The sequence below is a fragment of the Acomys minous genome, assembly GCF_964271855.1.
Source record: "Acomys minous genome assembly, chromosome: 8".
Lineage (NCBI taxonomy): Eukaryota > Metazoa > Chordata > Mammalia > Rodentia > Muridae > Acomys > Acomys minous.
This window is the reverse complement of record NC_140489.1, coordinates 32,717,663-32,732,622: the sequence shown is the minus strand read 5'-3', so window position 1 is coordinate 32,732,622 and position 14,960 is coordinate 32,717,663. Positions and strand designations below refer to the sequence as shown.

Here is a 14,960-nt window from a genome sequence, read left to right as displayed (position 1 = left end):
ACAGTTTGTCCCATACCCACATTTTCCCTTTCCTTAGACCTCCTGGGGACTCATACTTTGCTTCCATGGTAGTAGACTGTGGAAAGAAAGGCCACCCCTTCACAAGGTCCATGAACTCACCCCTTACTTCCAGAACCCTCTAGAACCACGTAAGACAGATGTCAGAGCTGATACGCTAGTGGCAGGTCCAAACCTGTCTGTGAGGAGACAAGTTAGCAACTTCCTAGCCCATCCTTTAGGTTTAGTATGTGGGAAAGGAGAGATCTTTTTGTTGATTCACTCATTCATTGACCAGTTTTTGCTGGACGTCCATGTGCAGGTTGTTTACAGATGTGGTCCACCCTCTGGGAACTTATATATTAACATGCAAGAATACTAAAGCTGCCAGAGAGAACATGGTTTTTTAAGGCGATAGAGCAGAGGTGTGCAAAGATGTCCATTCCTGTGGTGTCATATAGATTTGTATGCCAACATATCACCCAAAAGACAGAGGGCTCAGGGGTCCATAGACATGTCTCTGCCCATAGGAACTGGCTTAGTATCAAAGGGCCTCAGTGGAAGAGAGCTAGAAGGGGAGCTGGTGGTGGGTAGTGTGTGGGACAGCAGGCTGACCCCTATCCTCACTCCTTACCTTGGCAGTGTCCTTTCCTGACCATGATGTAGCCCTGGTCACACTCACAGTGGTACGAGCCCTCAGTGTTGCTGCATCGTCCACCGTGGCACACCCCAGGCTGCTCACATTCATTAATATCTGCAAACACACAGGATGGTTCTGAGTCAAAGGCAGCCCTGGAGCATCCTTTCCCAAGGCCATGGACCAGGCTTCTAGGTAAGGAAGGCACGTTTGCTGCAGGAGGATTGCTTGACAGGATTCCTAGTTCATCTCTTAGACTGGTCGGACCCTGTTGCCCCTTGAGCTCTTTTCTCCAAGGGATGGCTACGTCTAGGGCCCAAGGGAGCCCTTGAAGTTTTCTCCTCCTGACCTAAAGGCTGGGCTTGAGGTCAGGTATCAATCCATATGGTGTGATCCAAGGGGGCCAACAAAGCTCCGCCTGCCCCAGTGCTAATACAGTAGACATGGGGTCTACCACTAGGGTTCTTCTTAAGGCTGGACCTTCTTAGAAGGACAGGGGGTGTTTTAGGCAGCCAAGGATCTGTAAAGCATGGTTTGTATCATTCTACAAAGCACACTGACACCCCATCATAGTTCTAAAGCCCAATCTTGGTCAAGCTGCCCACCTGATTCATCCCCTACCTTGGCTTCTTGCTGTTTCTAGTCCTACATGCAGTTTGGTTCACAAACCTGGCCCCAACCCTTATATATTTGCCCATGCTCCTTGAAATGTATGTTTGTTTGTTTTTCAAGACAGGGTTTCTCTGTGTAGCCTTGGCTGTCCTGGAACTCAGCTCTGTAGATCAGGCTGGCCTCGAACTCACAGAGACCCACCTACTTCTGCCTCCCGAGTGCTGGGATTATAAGCCTAGACCACCACCCTGCCCTGTTCACACACATGCCTCTGCTGGGAATGTCTTTCCCTCCTGACGATCAGCAGATTCCTATTTGCGTTTCCAACCCTGGCTCAGTGTACCATCTATGTCCTGTGACAACTCCCTGGCTCCACCGCCGAAGCCACCATGCCTCACCTTTGCCCCCTCTCTAGTCCAGGTTCAAACATGTCACAGAGACCTTGTACAGACCGGATGAGGAGCAAAGGGATGAGCGAAGTGCCTGGCTGGCAGTGAGCACAGAAGGAACGCCTCCAGGCATAGCTCAGGCACAAGCCTTCCCCTAAAACCCAGTGTGCTTCCAGGGCGGCAAGCCTTCTTGCATCACTCCAGTTCACAGTGGAGCCCCCAGCAGAGCTGCCACATACAGTCTCCTTGGCCCCTGTGGAGATCCTGACCTTCAGGATAGAGCAGACCCAAGAACCTTCCTGGCAACAACTCCCCCAGGGAAAACAGAAACAGTGGTCCGAACTCTGAGGAGCTCTACTGCCAAGAAGAAAAGGGGAAGGCAGAGAGGAAACTGGAAACCTGATAGAAATAAAACTGTTGACGCCAAAACCCCTGCCTAATAGACAGACGGTGTCGGAGAGACTAGTTTGTGGAGAAAAATGGGCACGGAGAATAGCCCAAGGCAGACCCCAGCTGGATAAAGCATCCAGAAAAGGATAAGGATAAATGTAATGACAGTACATAATGTCTTCGTGACATAATAAAACCACAACACATGAAAAATAGAGCAAAAGGGAGCCAGCCAGCAGTGGCTCAGTGGGCAAGAGTTTGCCACCCAATCCTGCCAACCTGAGTTGGATCCCCAGAACCCACACGAAGATGGAGGAGAGGGCAAACTCAACAAAGCTGCCCTCTGACCTCCACACCAGCACTCTTACACAGACAAAACAAACAAGACGGAACAGACCACGCAAGGTCCACCTAGAACGCTCCAAGAAAAAGCAACAACTTGGAAAACGAGTGAAAGGCAGGAATAAGCAATTCACAGATGAGGAAACCTGGGGGCCAAAGTACAAAGAGAGATAATACTTATTAGAAGGCAAGTTATTATGCAAACTCTTACTTAAATCCTTAATAGCTAAATAATTTTTATATATTTCTATTTAAATGAGCTTAAAATGTAATGGTTTAGAATAATTTATACCTATGAACCAGGGATAGATTAAAACAATGAAACACTGCTTCGTGCGACTTGGCAACATTCACTAAGTGGATGCTGAGTTGGATTAGGTCCTTCAAGCAGCTGCTAATCTCCAGGAGTAGAAGCACACTTCAACTGACCTCAGTCTGCTCTCCCAGCCCCCCCCAGCAGCCCCCCCCCACCCCCCTCTCCGGCCACAGCTGTCAGGGCTAGCAAAAACATCTGAACACCAGGCTGGCACAGGACAGAGCCTCTTGTCTGGGCTAGTCCTGGCAATACCATTCCTTGTAGCAGCCATAATTTACCCAGGGCTAGCTCCAAGGCTGGACCTGTTTAAAAAAAAAAAATGCCTCTGGCAGCAGTACCTATCCAGGTTGCTGAAGCCTGGAAAACCCCTGTCCCCTGCCCTTCCCCTGGCTCTGTCACCTGCTGTCTGAGTCACCTTCCCTCCACCCCCCCCCCCGCACCCCAACAGCCAGATGACAAAACTATCTACCCTTAACAAACTCCCTTGGCAGCCACTGCCCACAGGACAATGGGCAAGTACTTTAGCTCGGCGCTCGGGTCACTTCGCAGGTTGGCCTCACCTACCGCCATTTCTGCTAACAAGCCCACACTCTTGTCTCCCTGACCTCACCCAGTATTCCCAGGGCATGCCAGGCCTGTTCAGAAACGGTTGCCTTTCCCTGGACCGCCTGCTCACCCCCAACTCCTGCTGCTGCTCCTCAGGTGGCTGCGTGTGAAGGAGTGGATCATGGGAAGCAAACCGTGCTTTGGAGAGGGCGTGAATTTGCCTCTATGTCCAAAACTGCTATGACAGGTTGTAATGCCCGTGGGTGTCTCAACTCAACTTCCAAAGCTTCAGTTACTAAAGCAGGCAATGGGACTGAGGACTGCCAGGGGTGGAGTAGTGGGCTTTGGAAAATAAGGCGCTTAGAGTGGCACTGGGTCTAATGAGTGCCTGTTCAGTGGGGACTGTCACTATTCTACCTAGCCTGCTCATGGAAACCTTCCCAAATTCCGTGCTACAGTCAGATGCTTGCTCACCTAGACTCCATAGAGTCACCATTCTTGTTCACTCATTTGGTTGTCCTCAGAGCTCAGGACAAGGCCTGGGACCTGGCCACTCAGTCCGAGCAGGAGTTCTCACTGAGGATTCATTGACCTGGTTCTCTCACGTTCCAGGGAGAGGACTGAGATGGCTTTGGATTCTGAAGGTCAGATTGTTAGAAACAGATGTCGAGGAGACTGCCGGTGGAAGGGTTCCTTACTCCATGGCTACTGGGGGGGAGCCTGTGGCCACTGCCAAGCTGCTGACTAGCACCAGGCATGTGAGCCCTAAGCACAGGTAGTGTTACGCTTAGGGTGAAAATTTCCCAACTGCTTCTGGATCTCTAGACACTGTGTGAAAGATACTTCCTTATTTCTCCTTGAATTTATTCATTAAAAAATGTACAGGAATATTTTATGTTCTAAAAGGGTTTTCACAGTGTGCTGTCTAGTTTTATGTCAATTTGACATAAGCTAAAGTCATCAGAGAGGAAGGAGCCTCGGTTGAGAAACCTCTTCCAGAATCAGCCTGCGGGGCATTTTTTTAATTGGTGATTGATGTGGGAGGGCCTAGCGCATTGTGGGTGGGGATACCCCTGGGCTGGTGGTCCTGGGTTCTATAAGAAAGCAGATCGAGCAAGCCATGGAGAGCAAGGCAGTAAGCAGCATCCCTCCATGGCCTATGCATCAGCTCCTGCCTCTGGGTTCCTGCCTTGGCTTTCCTTAGTGGACTTTGATTCAGGATATGTAAACTAAACAAACTCTTCTCTCCCCCACCCCCCCAAGCTGCTTTTGGTCATGATGTTTCATTACAGTAATAGTAGTAACCCTAAGACATACAGGAAGCCTGTTGACGAAAAGTTGCCTATCTGTGGCCAGGCCTTCCTAGGGAAGCTTGAAGCACAGATGTCCCCAGTGCTGGGGACCAGAACTCTTCTTCCAAATGCCCAAAGGTCCCCTAGTCTCCTGAGAACCTAATCCCATGCATGGGTCACCCTCATTCACCAAAAGGAAAGCGTCCTGGTCACTTGAACCCCGGCTTTTGTTCCCCAACATCAGCCAAGCCTCTGGCCTCCTCTTTGCTCTAGCCACCATTCCTTGCGACCTTTGCAAACTTGGCCATGTTCTAGGGTTCCTTTCCTTCCCTGTGGTCCGAGCATCAGCTCAGTTTCCTCCCAGATAAAAGCTAGAGTTCTGTCTCTTTTCCCAAGGCTCGGACACTCCCAATGGTAACCCTGCGCAAGCCTGGTTTCTCTTCCACCCACACTGTAAGGCCTATCCCAGGCCTGAGGCGGGTCTGGCTCACCTTGGCACTCCTGTGTGTCTCCCAGGATGGCCAGCGTGTAGCCAGGGTAGCAGAGGCAGGAGAAGGAGCCCACACTGTTGACGCAGCGCCCTCTTCCCGCACAGGGGTCCCTCAGACACTCGTTGTCATCTGACCGGAAGGAGGCAGGGAAGGAGGTCATGGAGGCCAGTGTGCTTTTCTTTGGACATCTGCCAGCAAACTGCTCACACAGAGAATGGTGCTGTGTGGCATGGAAGGGGTGAGGGAACACAGAGGAGGCAGAGGCAGAGATGAAAGTCTCCAAGGCCGAAAGCCACAGGCCAATCTGCTGGGGCCTCTCAGGCACTAGGAGTCCTTGGGTGATGACCAGTGCCTCCTCCCTGCCCACTGCCCCCTTCCCTCAGGGGACCCACAGTCATTTTCTTTCTCCTTCAAGCCCACAGTGGAGTTTCTCCTTTACACAAAAATGACAGACAGGAATGACATCCAATGATGCATCTTGGCTTCAAACATGTCCACGGGGGCCAGCCCAGCTAAGACCTTGGTCTGCTTGGCAGGCAGAAACATGGCCACTTTGAGAGGTAGGATGCTAACTCTGGCTGGGGACCCTTTCTTCTAGAGTCCAGTGGCCCCCACAGCCCGACCCTATCCTAAATTAGCATCTAGCTGGTTGTGTCCCCAGAGACTCTCCTCCTAAGCTATCAACCAGAGGACACTACTTGGATCTTGTACAGCCTGGACTCTTGAGTCCCCACACCCTGTTCCTATTTGTCTCCATCATTTGGCAGCCACGGGATACCCTGTAGATACCGGTGCAGTAGTCGCGGCTGGGATGTAGCCGGTAGCCAGGGCTGCAGACACATCTGTATCCATTTGGGAGGCTCACACAGGTCCCAGGGCCACAGATGTTGGAGGCTCCAGCAAAGCATGGGTCGAAGACTGTGGAGATGGAGCAAGTAGAGGTTATGGCCGAGTGGAGTGTGAGGTCCCTTCAGGGTGAGGCCATGTTATATATTGGCATGAGAGGGTGGGTGAATTTCTAGTGGTCTTCTGAGGCCCCTCAACATGCCCTGCTCTCTCCTCACCCTGCTGTAGTGCACGCTTCCCTCTGCCCTAACCTCTACTTGCTCCCTAATATTAGAGGTAAAAGATAAAGAAGCTTAAGTACATCCTCCTGACACAGACCCAATGCCTTCTAGTAGCCCATATTCTCTACAGATGACCTCTTTACCATCACTAAATGTGGGCACAGATTTTACCCAGAGAACCAGTGCCACCCACCCCTGGAAGCTCCTGCCCATCTTCCCATAGACTGACAGATCTAGTGACTAGGTTACACAGATTGAAGACACTAGCTTATTTATCTTGTACCTCCAATATTAGGGAAGTACTTGATACTTACGATGAGTGGGTGAATGAATGAATGAATGAATGAATGAATACTTGAATGAATGAATGAACCAATAATCCAATAAGGGAACACTGCATTCATCTGTGTCCACCCTGTTGTTTTATTCTATATCCCACATACTTAGAACTCCTTTCCTTGTCCCACTACTCTGAGAGGATCCAGAAGCTTCAGCAGAGTAAGTCAGAAGTAGCCCAAGTTGGTACCCAGAGGGCCTTCGCAGCATTGCCAATTTGCACTAAGCTGGATGCCCACAGAGGCCTGTGTGCAAGGTCACCTTCTCCCTAGCCAGTCCCCAGCCAGATTCCAAATGTCGTCTCAGAGTGAGGTTGAAAGATGAGAGGGCAGAAGCTGGATAGGACAAAGGACTGAAGCTGTTGCTGGTGGCCCTGTCACCTGCACACACAGCTGAGGGTCACTGCTGGGCCCAGCCTGTCTTCACTGTCCCATGGCCCTTCCTCCAGGAATAATTAAGCTGTCAGTCTCAGAACTTCCCCATGCACTCAGCCCTTTCTGCCTACTTGGAAGGGAAGCTCCCCAGAGTCTCGGGGGACTCATTCTGAATCCTGGGAGAGGTCGGCTGAGAACTCCCAGGAAAGCCAGGCCCCCACCCCACCTGCTACCTCCTCTGCATCAGGCTGCCAGCATTCTCCTTTCCCTGGAGGAAATCCAGAACTCTCGGCACCCTCAACTCCTACTCAAGGTGACCCTCTAGCTAAGGGCACAGGGAGGGCAGGCGAGAGGGCACACACGTGCATTGAGAGCAGTGATGACAATCCTACAGTGTTAGCCTTGCTTCTCTGGAGCCTCAGACAATGAGCCTTTGTGGAAGGCACATTCCACAGCCAGGTGGGTTTGCCAGGCTTCTCCCCCGCACCACCGCTCATCAGTGGAGCTGGATACAAGCTCTGGAGACCTACAAAACCTTGTGCAATACAACCCTGTCCTTCCCCCCCCCAAAACACCCCTCCTGTGGGCAGGCGGCTGACACTGCCAGAGCCCTCACTGCCTCATCTCCCTCTCACCTCACACCCTACTCTATGAGCTCTCATTCTTCAAGAAGTACCCATTCCCCAAGATGCTCCAGGAAGTCCCATGGCTTCCCTGAAGTCCTCTGAGTAGGACCACCCCTTTAGTGCCCAGGCAGGGCTCCTGTCTAGGTCAGAGTTGCTGGGGTCTATTCATTGGGTTGAAGAGCAAGAGAGAACTTCCACTCGTGGCCCTGCCCTGGAGTTTGGTTCTGGGCAGCCACATCACTCAGACTAAGGGCACGAGAGCCTCCGAGGGCTGCTGCAACTACCTGGGGGACGGTGTGTCACCAGGCCACCACTGGAGGGAATCACTTGCTCTTCTTCTGGACTTTCTGGAATGTCCTGTCCAGGCAACAATGGTGCTGGTCTTCCGGTGGCACCCCCTAGGGAGGACAGAGGGGAGGAAGCATAGCCCATTGGCTGGCAGTGACCCTTCTATGTTCCCTGATGTCCAGACTCCCAAGAACCAAAAGTGTCGCCTAGGGTTCCCGCCATCTACCTCTCTCTTGACATATCCCTCCTCTCCTCCTAGTAAAAGAACCTGAGGAATGTTGAAATGGCTACTTGTCTATGGCCAGCCAGCTTGCTGGGGCATAGCTGCAGCCCCATCTCCCAGATGCCCAACTCAACATTCTCTTGCTTTCACGTGTAATTCAGCTTGCAGTTTACCAGATGTTGCCGCAAGCACAAGCACCCAGTTGCCGTGGGAGGCGGCAGGTGTCCCATCCACACTATGGCAGGGATAGCTCAGCATCCTTGACTCAGAGCTCAGCTCTCGTGAGAGGTCGGGGTTAGGGTTATGAGGTAAGATGAGGCCCCTGGAGGGAAGAGCTCTGGGGCCCCCCCGCCACGCTGCTACTTCAGCTAGCACCTCCTCTTTGACTTGATTTATGTGCTGAGTGGCCAGACACGGTGAGAGTAAGAAAGAGTTTGCAAAGCATCATGGGATCTCTTACTAATCACCCAGTCCCTTAGGGACTTAGGGTTCCCGGAAAGAGCGCTCACGTGTCATATCACTCACCACCTCTGATTTGAACCCCATGACTAAACTAAGGTATCAGTCTGTTCTCTTCCCCTTGGGAGCATCTAGGAGGAACTCACCGGGTACCGAGGCAGGTAGGTGGGGGACACTGGTTGTGACCTGCGCAGAAATGAAGGCCATTTTGAGGGCTTATCATCTGATACACCTCTCTCGCTTCTCCATCACTTACCCCGCCTCCTTCCTGTCCAGCGCTCTCAGTGAGCACGTTTTTTACTGCTGGCGCGGGTTCTCTAGGCATTTTCTATCCACGATCTTAGCTAACGAGTGTCACTTCCTTATACGCGGTAACCATTCAATGTACGTCCTGTACCAGCCCTGTGGCGGCCGCACAGTGGAACACTAGCACTTATCAAGGCTATGATCCTCAAGTCGCAGCTGGAGTAACCACACAGATTAACCAGCTCATCCAGGGCCACAAGACCAGTGCGGTGAAGCCAGGAGCCACAGCCACACTTGGTGCTCACCTCTTCCCGGCTATGAGCAGAGACAGATGGGGCACAGGGAAGCAAGGATGAATTAGCTGAGCATGGAGGGACACTGCGGCATTGCTGGGACTGTGAGGGAGGGCATAGGAGGGCAGCTTTGATCAGCGAGGACAGCATGTGCTTCTTTTGTTTGTTTATTTGTTTGTTTGGTCTTTGTTTTGCTTTGAGACAGGGTTTCTCTATGTAGCCCTGGCTGTCCTGGAACTCACTTTGTAGGCCAGGCTGGCCTCGAACTCACAGAGATCCACCTGCCTCTGCCTCCAGAGTGCTGGTTTCAGCATGTGATTCTTAAGCAGAAAAGCAAGGTTGCTGGAGAAACGGTGCGTGGAGACAGGTTAGCCGGAGCTGAGCAGGAACCAGCAGATTAGTAAAGCACTGGAGAGAAGGATAAAGCAGATTCACTCTTCTGGAGGCTCTCAGAGATGCTCAGTCTTGGGTGCACTAGGGCATTCTGGGCCCAGGGAAGGGGACCAAATGCCCACTACTCAAGGAAACGGTTTGAGGCATTCACAGCCGTGCTTCTGCTTTCCCGTGAGCTCCTCGCAGAGGGTATATGTTAAACAAGCTCAGAAAACATGCCAGACTCTGGACCAGATCTAGGTTTCGTGTCCAGCGCTCCAACTGGAATGGCAGCCAAGACTACGTACAGTCAAGTGGGTCACTGATTCAACTTTGTGGTCTCTTCAAGTAAAATCCAACATACAGTCCATCCTCCTCCTTCTCTGCTGTCATGAGATTATGCCCGGGGTCTATGCCATTCTCTCTGCCACCTTAATCCAACTCCTCCTTCACAGGAAGACGCACTCACCTGAATAGTCCGAGAGTCACCTGGGAAGGGAAGATGACAACGTGAGCTCCAGGAGGGAGGCAGCGACTCTCCACTCACGGCCCGGTTGCTTCACAGTCTGCACTCCTCCCTCCATCCCCAGCAAGAGGAGCAACGCACAGAGGGCAACTCTCTTTACCTGTCTCAGCCTATCAACTCCTCTTTGGGGCCCGACCACCCCAGAAATCCAAGGCTAGAGAGCATATGGGTAGGTCTGCTCACCTCTCGGCTAGAGAAAGGAAGTCTCCTGCATCCCTTCCAGGTGTCCAGTGACGGGCATTTCTGCCTCCCCCCCCCCACACCCACCCAGCAATCCCATCAGACCCATAACAGACCTCCTCCTGTGCCCCCCCCATCACGTGGGTTACCCACCATCCTCCCTGTCCTGGGCCATGGACTAAGGGAGAAGACATAGAAAGGCTGAGCTAATGTCCTGCATCCTCGGCCACTGAGTTCTGTCCTTACTTCTCTGCCCCAGATTCTTGGACTAATTCTGGCATTTTCCTAGTTTGCTTGGTCCTACTCTTTTCCTGGTCTCCTGTTCTGGGTGACCTGGGCATGACCCCATTATTTTCAGGAGCAGAGAGCCCAAATACAAGCTCTTCCTAACCCCCATACCCTTAACCTCAGGCAAATAGGTTAGAGTTACTGTTCTGAACCTAAGGCCTGAGCAGGGACGTGCAAAGAAGAGCGGAGTCCTTAGGGATCTCCCCCAGCTCAGATACCTTTGTCAGGGAGGGTCTCAGCCTCAATCCAGGTGTCGGTGGCTGCCCGGAGTGGTTGCCTCTCTGCTGTCCCAGGTGGGGGTCCACCACTCTGCTGTGTGTGTTCCCTTAAGGGGCTCGCCAGTTCCTCCTCCTCGGCTTTCCTCATTGACAGGCGGATGTCTGAGCTTGAGTAGGTATAACCATGGCCTGCTGGGCAGATCTCCCTGAAGGCCTCTAAAAATCCAACAGAGGATGAACTGAGCCATATGGTTCCTGTAAGAAGCCGAGGCCCCCTTACTTCCCTCAAGGGGACAAGACACTTTGTGGCTGCGAGGAGAGTCCCAGGTCTGCGATATGGAAGGTAGACTGACCCTCTCGGCTTGAAAGGGCCCACCCACGCTGGGTTATGCGGCCATTGCCATTGAGGAAGTACCCCGCTGGCCAGGGCTGGGTTCAGGATGGGGTTACCTGTGCCAGGTAGGGGGCACTTTTCACACTTGCTGCCCCAGGCTTTGCCCACACGGCTACAGCAGCATATCTGCTTGGTGATCCGTTGTCCCAAAGGCAGGGTGCAGGTGTCAGACCCCAGTGACCGGTAGCATAGTCCCTGTTGCATGGAGACCGCCTTGTCAGCTGCAACAGACAGGGCATGTGGGATTGGGCATGTAGCCAGTGGGAGCCAAAAAAAAAAAAAGCACGGAAGGCCATGGGCAGAGGTGTGGTCAGCCACAGGCGCTGAGACAAGGACTGTAGGAGTGCAGTGCCCCTACGTCTCACACTGTCTACCCTGTGAGGCCCCCGTTCCCACCCTCATGTAGGGAATGGAGTTGTTTGTCTTGACCTGCTGCCTTTAAAGTGTTTCCTAAAGGATCTGAATATAGAGGGCAGTGTGTTCTCAGATCCACGAATGCCTCCCTGGGAAGATGAAATGAGCTGAGAACCACAGGCTTGCCAGAGAGCTTTGAGGACCAGGACCTTGTCTGGGTCATCTTTTCACTTGGAGCCCGTTTGTGTGTCTAGGTGTATACGGCTGCTTAATATTGCGTGTTGAACTGATGCATGGATGGCTCACTTAATTGAACAACTGAGTTCTGAATCTGGGGCTGGGTGTGTAGCTCAGTGGCAGGGTCCTTGCCCAGCATTGCCTAAAGGCCTGGATTTCACTGCCCTGACCACATGAATACATGAGACAAAAATAAAAACCCCACTGGATCTGCACATCCTATGGACCCAAAAGCTAGTGAATATTTAAAAAAAAAAACCAGTCTCTTGCTTATTATCTCAATGGGAGGAGATATGGCCAAACGGTTTGAAAAAACTTAAATCTTTAGAGGGAAAACCCCACATACTGTCAGAGGACAAAGTCAGGTGAAGGGAGCAACAGCCAATGTTGAGATTTAATGATTCTGAGGAGTCCTGGTCAGTTCAGTTATCTGCTTCCTGCTGAGCTGCATGTCTCCCTGGGCCTAAGCTCCTTTACGAGTAAAGATGGAGGTATACCATGGACTGTGGGCACTTGGGTTTGCCTGGCATGTATGCCAAAGCCATAGAAAAGCACTGTGGTTCTCTAGAGGCACCGCTTACCCATGCCCCTCCCTTGGGCCACTTCCTGACTGAAGGACTAAAGTTCATATCCCTGGCCTCAGTGACTGGGACAAGGGCAGGCACCTGAGAAAGTAAGCCCCATGCTGCTCAGCTTGGGCCCTTCTGTGGATCGTTAGAAAATAGGTGTCCATGTCCAGACTGAGGTGATTCCAAGGTGAAGAGCTTAGGGCATGTGGCGGCCACCTCTGAACGAGCTATGGAATCAACACAGGAAACAGCAAGAGACTCCTAAGGGCATTGTTGGGGACCGGCCAGGTCACATTTGTCCCTTTTCTCACTTCCTAATTGTACTCATCAGTTGATTTGTTTCACTTAAGGCAGCATGAGTTGGTTTTGTGTGATTCCTGGCTAAGAAGCTACGGAAGTTTGAATAGGAATGCCCCTCACAGGCTCATGTGCTTGAATGCTTGGCCCATAGAGAGTGACACTATTGTTGGAGTAGGTGTGGCCTTGTTGGAGTAGGTGTGGCCTTGTTGGAGGAAGTGTGCCATTGTGGAAGCGGGCTTTGAGGTCTCATATATGTTCAAGCCTCACCCAGCGTGGCAATCTCTCCCTCCTGCCTGCCAATCAAGATATAGAACTCTCGGGTCCTCTCCAGCACCATGTCTGCCTGCATGCTGCCATGTTTCCTACCAGGATAATAATGGACTAAACTGCTGAATCTGTAGCAAGCCCTAATTACCACATTTTCTAGCAAATGAGACAACTGGGCACATAAGATGGCCCCCAACTTTTCCAGTTAAAATATAGAGGTTTGGAATATATTCACCGTATACCTCTCTTCCAATGCACACCCTGTGCAGCAGACTCGGGCATGTGTCTACTCGCAGGCAGGGCACAGCCAGCCAGGTGCTTTATTAAATGCCAGCAGCCAGCCAGTTCCAGGCTACACTGCCCCTTTAAGGTGCACTCCACACTCAACCCGAAGATGAACGACCCTCTGAGTTGAATGGGCTAGTTCTGTTGGAGAGCCAATTTATGCTCATGTTCTTCTCCTCAAGGTACAGGAAGATGTGTGCAGCTTGCTCCTCCCTGCTTCATACTCCCCTAACAGAGCAGGAAACCAGCCATGGCAACCCCCCTCGCCCCCCCCTACTATATGCACCAGACATATGAAGCAAGCTGCAGGTAAGTGCCCAGCATATAAGACAATCCTTCACTTTGGCACTGATTTTTCAGGGAAGGGGGGTTAAAAAGTCCTCTTATACACCAGAAAATATGGCAAGTCTTTTCCTTTGTAAAAGTTGCCGAGGTCGGGGGTGCTGGAGGGATGGCTCAGAGGTTAAGAGCACTGACTGCTCTTCCAGAGGTCCTGAGTTCAACTCCCAGCAACCACATGGTGGCTCACAACCATCTATAATGTTATCTGATGCCCTATTCTGGCCTGCAGGTGTACATGCAGGTACAACACTGTATACATAACAAATAGATAAATAAATCTAATAAAATAAAATAAAAAGAGTTGCCAAGGTCATGGTATCTACAGCACTAGAAACATTAACTAAGACAGACGCCCTCTTCACAGGGTCATGGAAATGAAATCAAGCAAGGCACACAAGCATATCCCGGCAAAGGTCAGGTACTATATACACATCCATCAATCCCTAATGGACTTCTGCCTGCAGTGGGCACTTCTCTTGGCTACTGTGGCAATGGTCTCTATGCCTTTAATCCCAGGCTGGACTATCAGGAAGCTGGACAAGACTTCTCTATAGCCCTAGTCAGGTGGCAGGAAGTCACCCACTTGCCTTCTCCACCTGTAGGAGAATGAATGGTTGGAGGAATCTGGAGAGAGGAGCCCTGGAGAGAGAGAGAAAGTAAAGAAAGAGTCCCCTTGCTTCTCCATAGTACTATTCCAGGGTGTCTTCCTGGCATTCTAATGTTGGGTGTTAAGAAAATTCCCTGGTAAAGAAACTCTTTGTTTTGTTTAGTTTTGTTTTAAGACAAGGTTTTGCTTTGTAGCCTTAGCTGGCCTGGAAATCACTCTGTAGACCAGGCTGGCCTCAGCCTCCAGAGTGCTGCGATTAAAGGTGTGTGCCTTCATGCCCAGCCTGATAAAAGAGAGGTCCCGGAGGGGGCACAGCTTGATTATGTGTTCTTCCTGGCTCTCTCACTCTCTGGGCTTTCACTGTCTCCTGTCCCTAGAGATGTCGGGTCCAGCCACCCTCTCTACAGGCCATGCATGACCTCTGGGTGGCAGCAGAGTCTGGTTCTCCTATGGCCCTTTCAGACCCAGTAGCAGACACTTTGTAGCCAGCCAGAGTGCTCTGTGAGCTAGAGAAGGCCTTTGTAGAGGTATTTGGGGACTGATTTTTTTCTGCTCTGGCCAGGCCTTCCTTCCCAAGAAAAGCCCCACATAGGCTATGGTGTCAGCTCTAATGTCTTGGGAGAGGGTGTAAGGAAGGGCCTGGTAGCTGGGCCTCTCTCAGCTGGAAACCACAAGAGGTCACTGGAAACAGAGCTGCCAGAGTTCACATGCAAAAATCACAGTTCATGATATGTATGTGTTCATGGTTGTGGGGATGCATGCTAGCGCATGCACGCACACACACACAAAACCATGGAGTAATGTAACAGTGCTGGGATGGGACAGTGACACCACTGGGATGGGGCAGTGATGTCACTCTACCACAGACAAATGGATGCTCCTTTAGAAATATCATTTGAGGGCTGGAGAGATGTCTAAGTGGTTCAGAGCACTGGCTGCCTTTCCAGAGGACCAGGATCTGAATCCCAGCACCCACATGGCATTGGCGACCATCTGTAACTCTAGTTTCAGGGGACCTAATGGCCTCTTCTGGCCTCTGTGGACACTAGGCACACAGTGCACAGGCACACATGCAAGCAAAGCACTCATATACATAG

At 51.5% G+C, this 14,960-nt stretch overlaps 1 protein-coding gene across 2 annotated transcripts in view; it reads right to left on the bottom strand.

The window, feature by feature from the left end:
* Window positions 1-14,960, bottom strand: part of LTBP2 (latent transforming growth factor beta binding protein 2) — a 106,286-nt gene that overhangs the window by 18,686 nt on the left and 72,640 nt on the right. For both annotated transcript variants that reach the window (XM_084791460.1, XM_084791461.1), the window contains exons 11-18: window positions 10,959-11,123; window positions 10,509-10,724; window positions 9,766-9,785; window positions 8,532-8,571; window positions 7,700-7,813; window positions 5,802-5,930; window positions 5,013-5,141; window positions 632-751 (exon numbers count right to left, since the gene is read on the bottom strand). In XM_084791460.1, coding sequence (XP_084647586.1) covers window positions 632-751; window positions 5,013-5,141; window positions 5,802-5,930; window positions 7,700-7,813; window positions 8,532-8,571; window positions 9,766-9,785; window positions 10,509-10,724; window positions 10,959-11,123 — 933 coding nt within the window. The remainder of the gene's footprint in view (window positions 1-631; window positions 752-5,012; window positions 5,142-5,801; window positions 5,931-7,699; window positions 7,814-8,531; window positions 8,572-9,765; window positions 9,786-10,508; window positions 10,725-10,958; window positions 11,124-14,960) is intronic.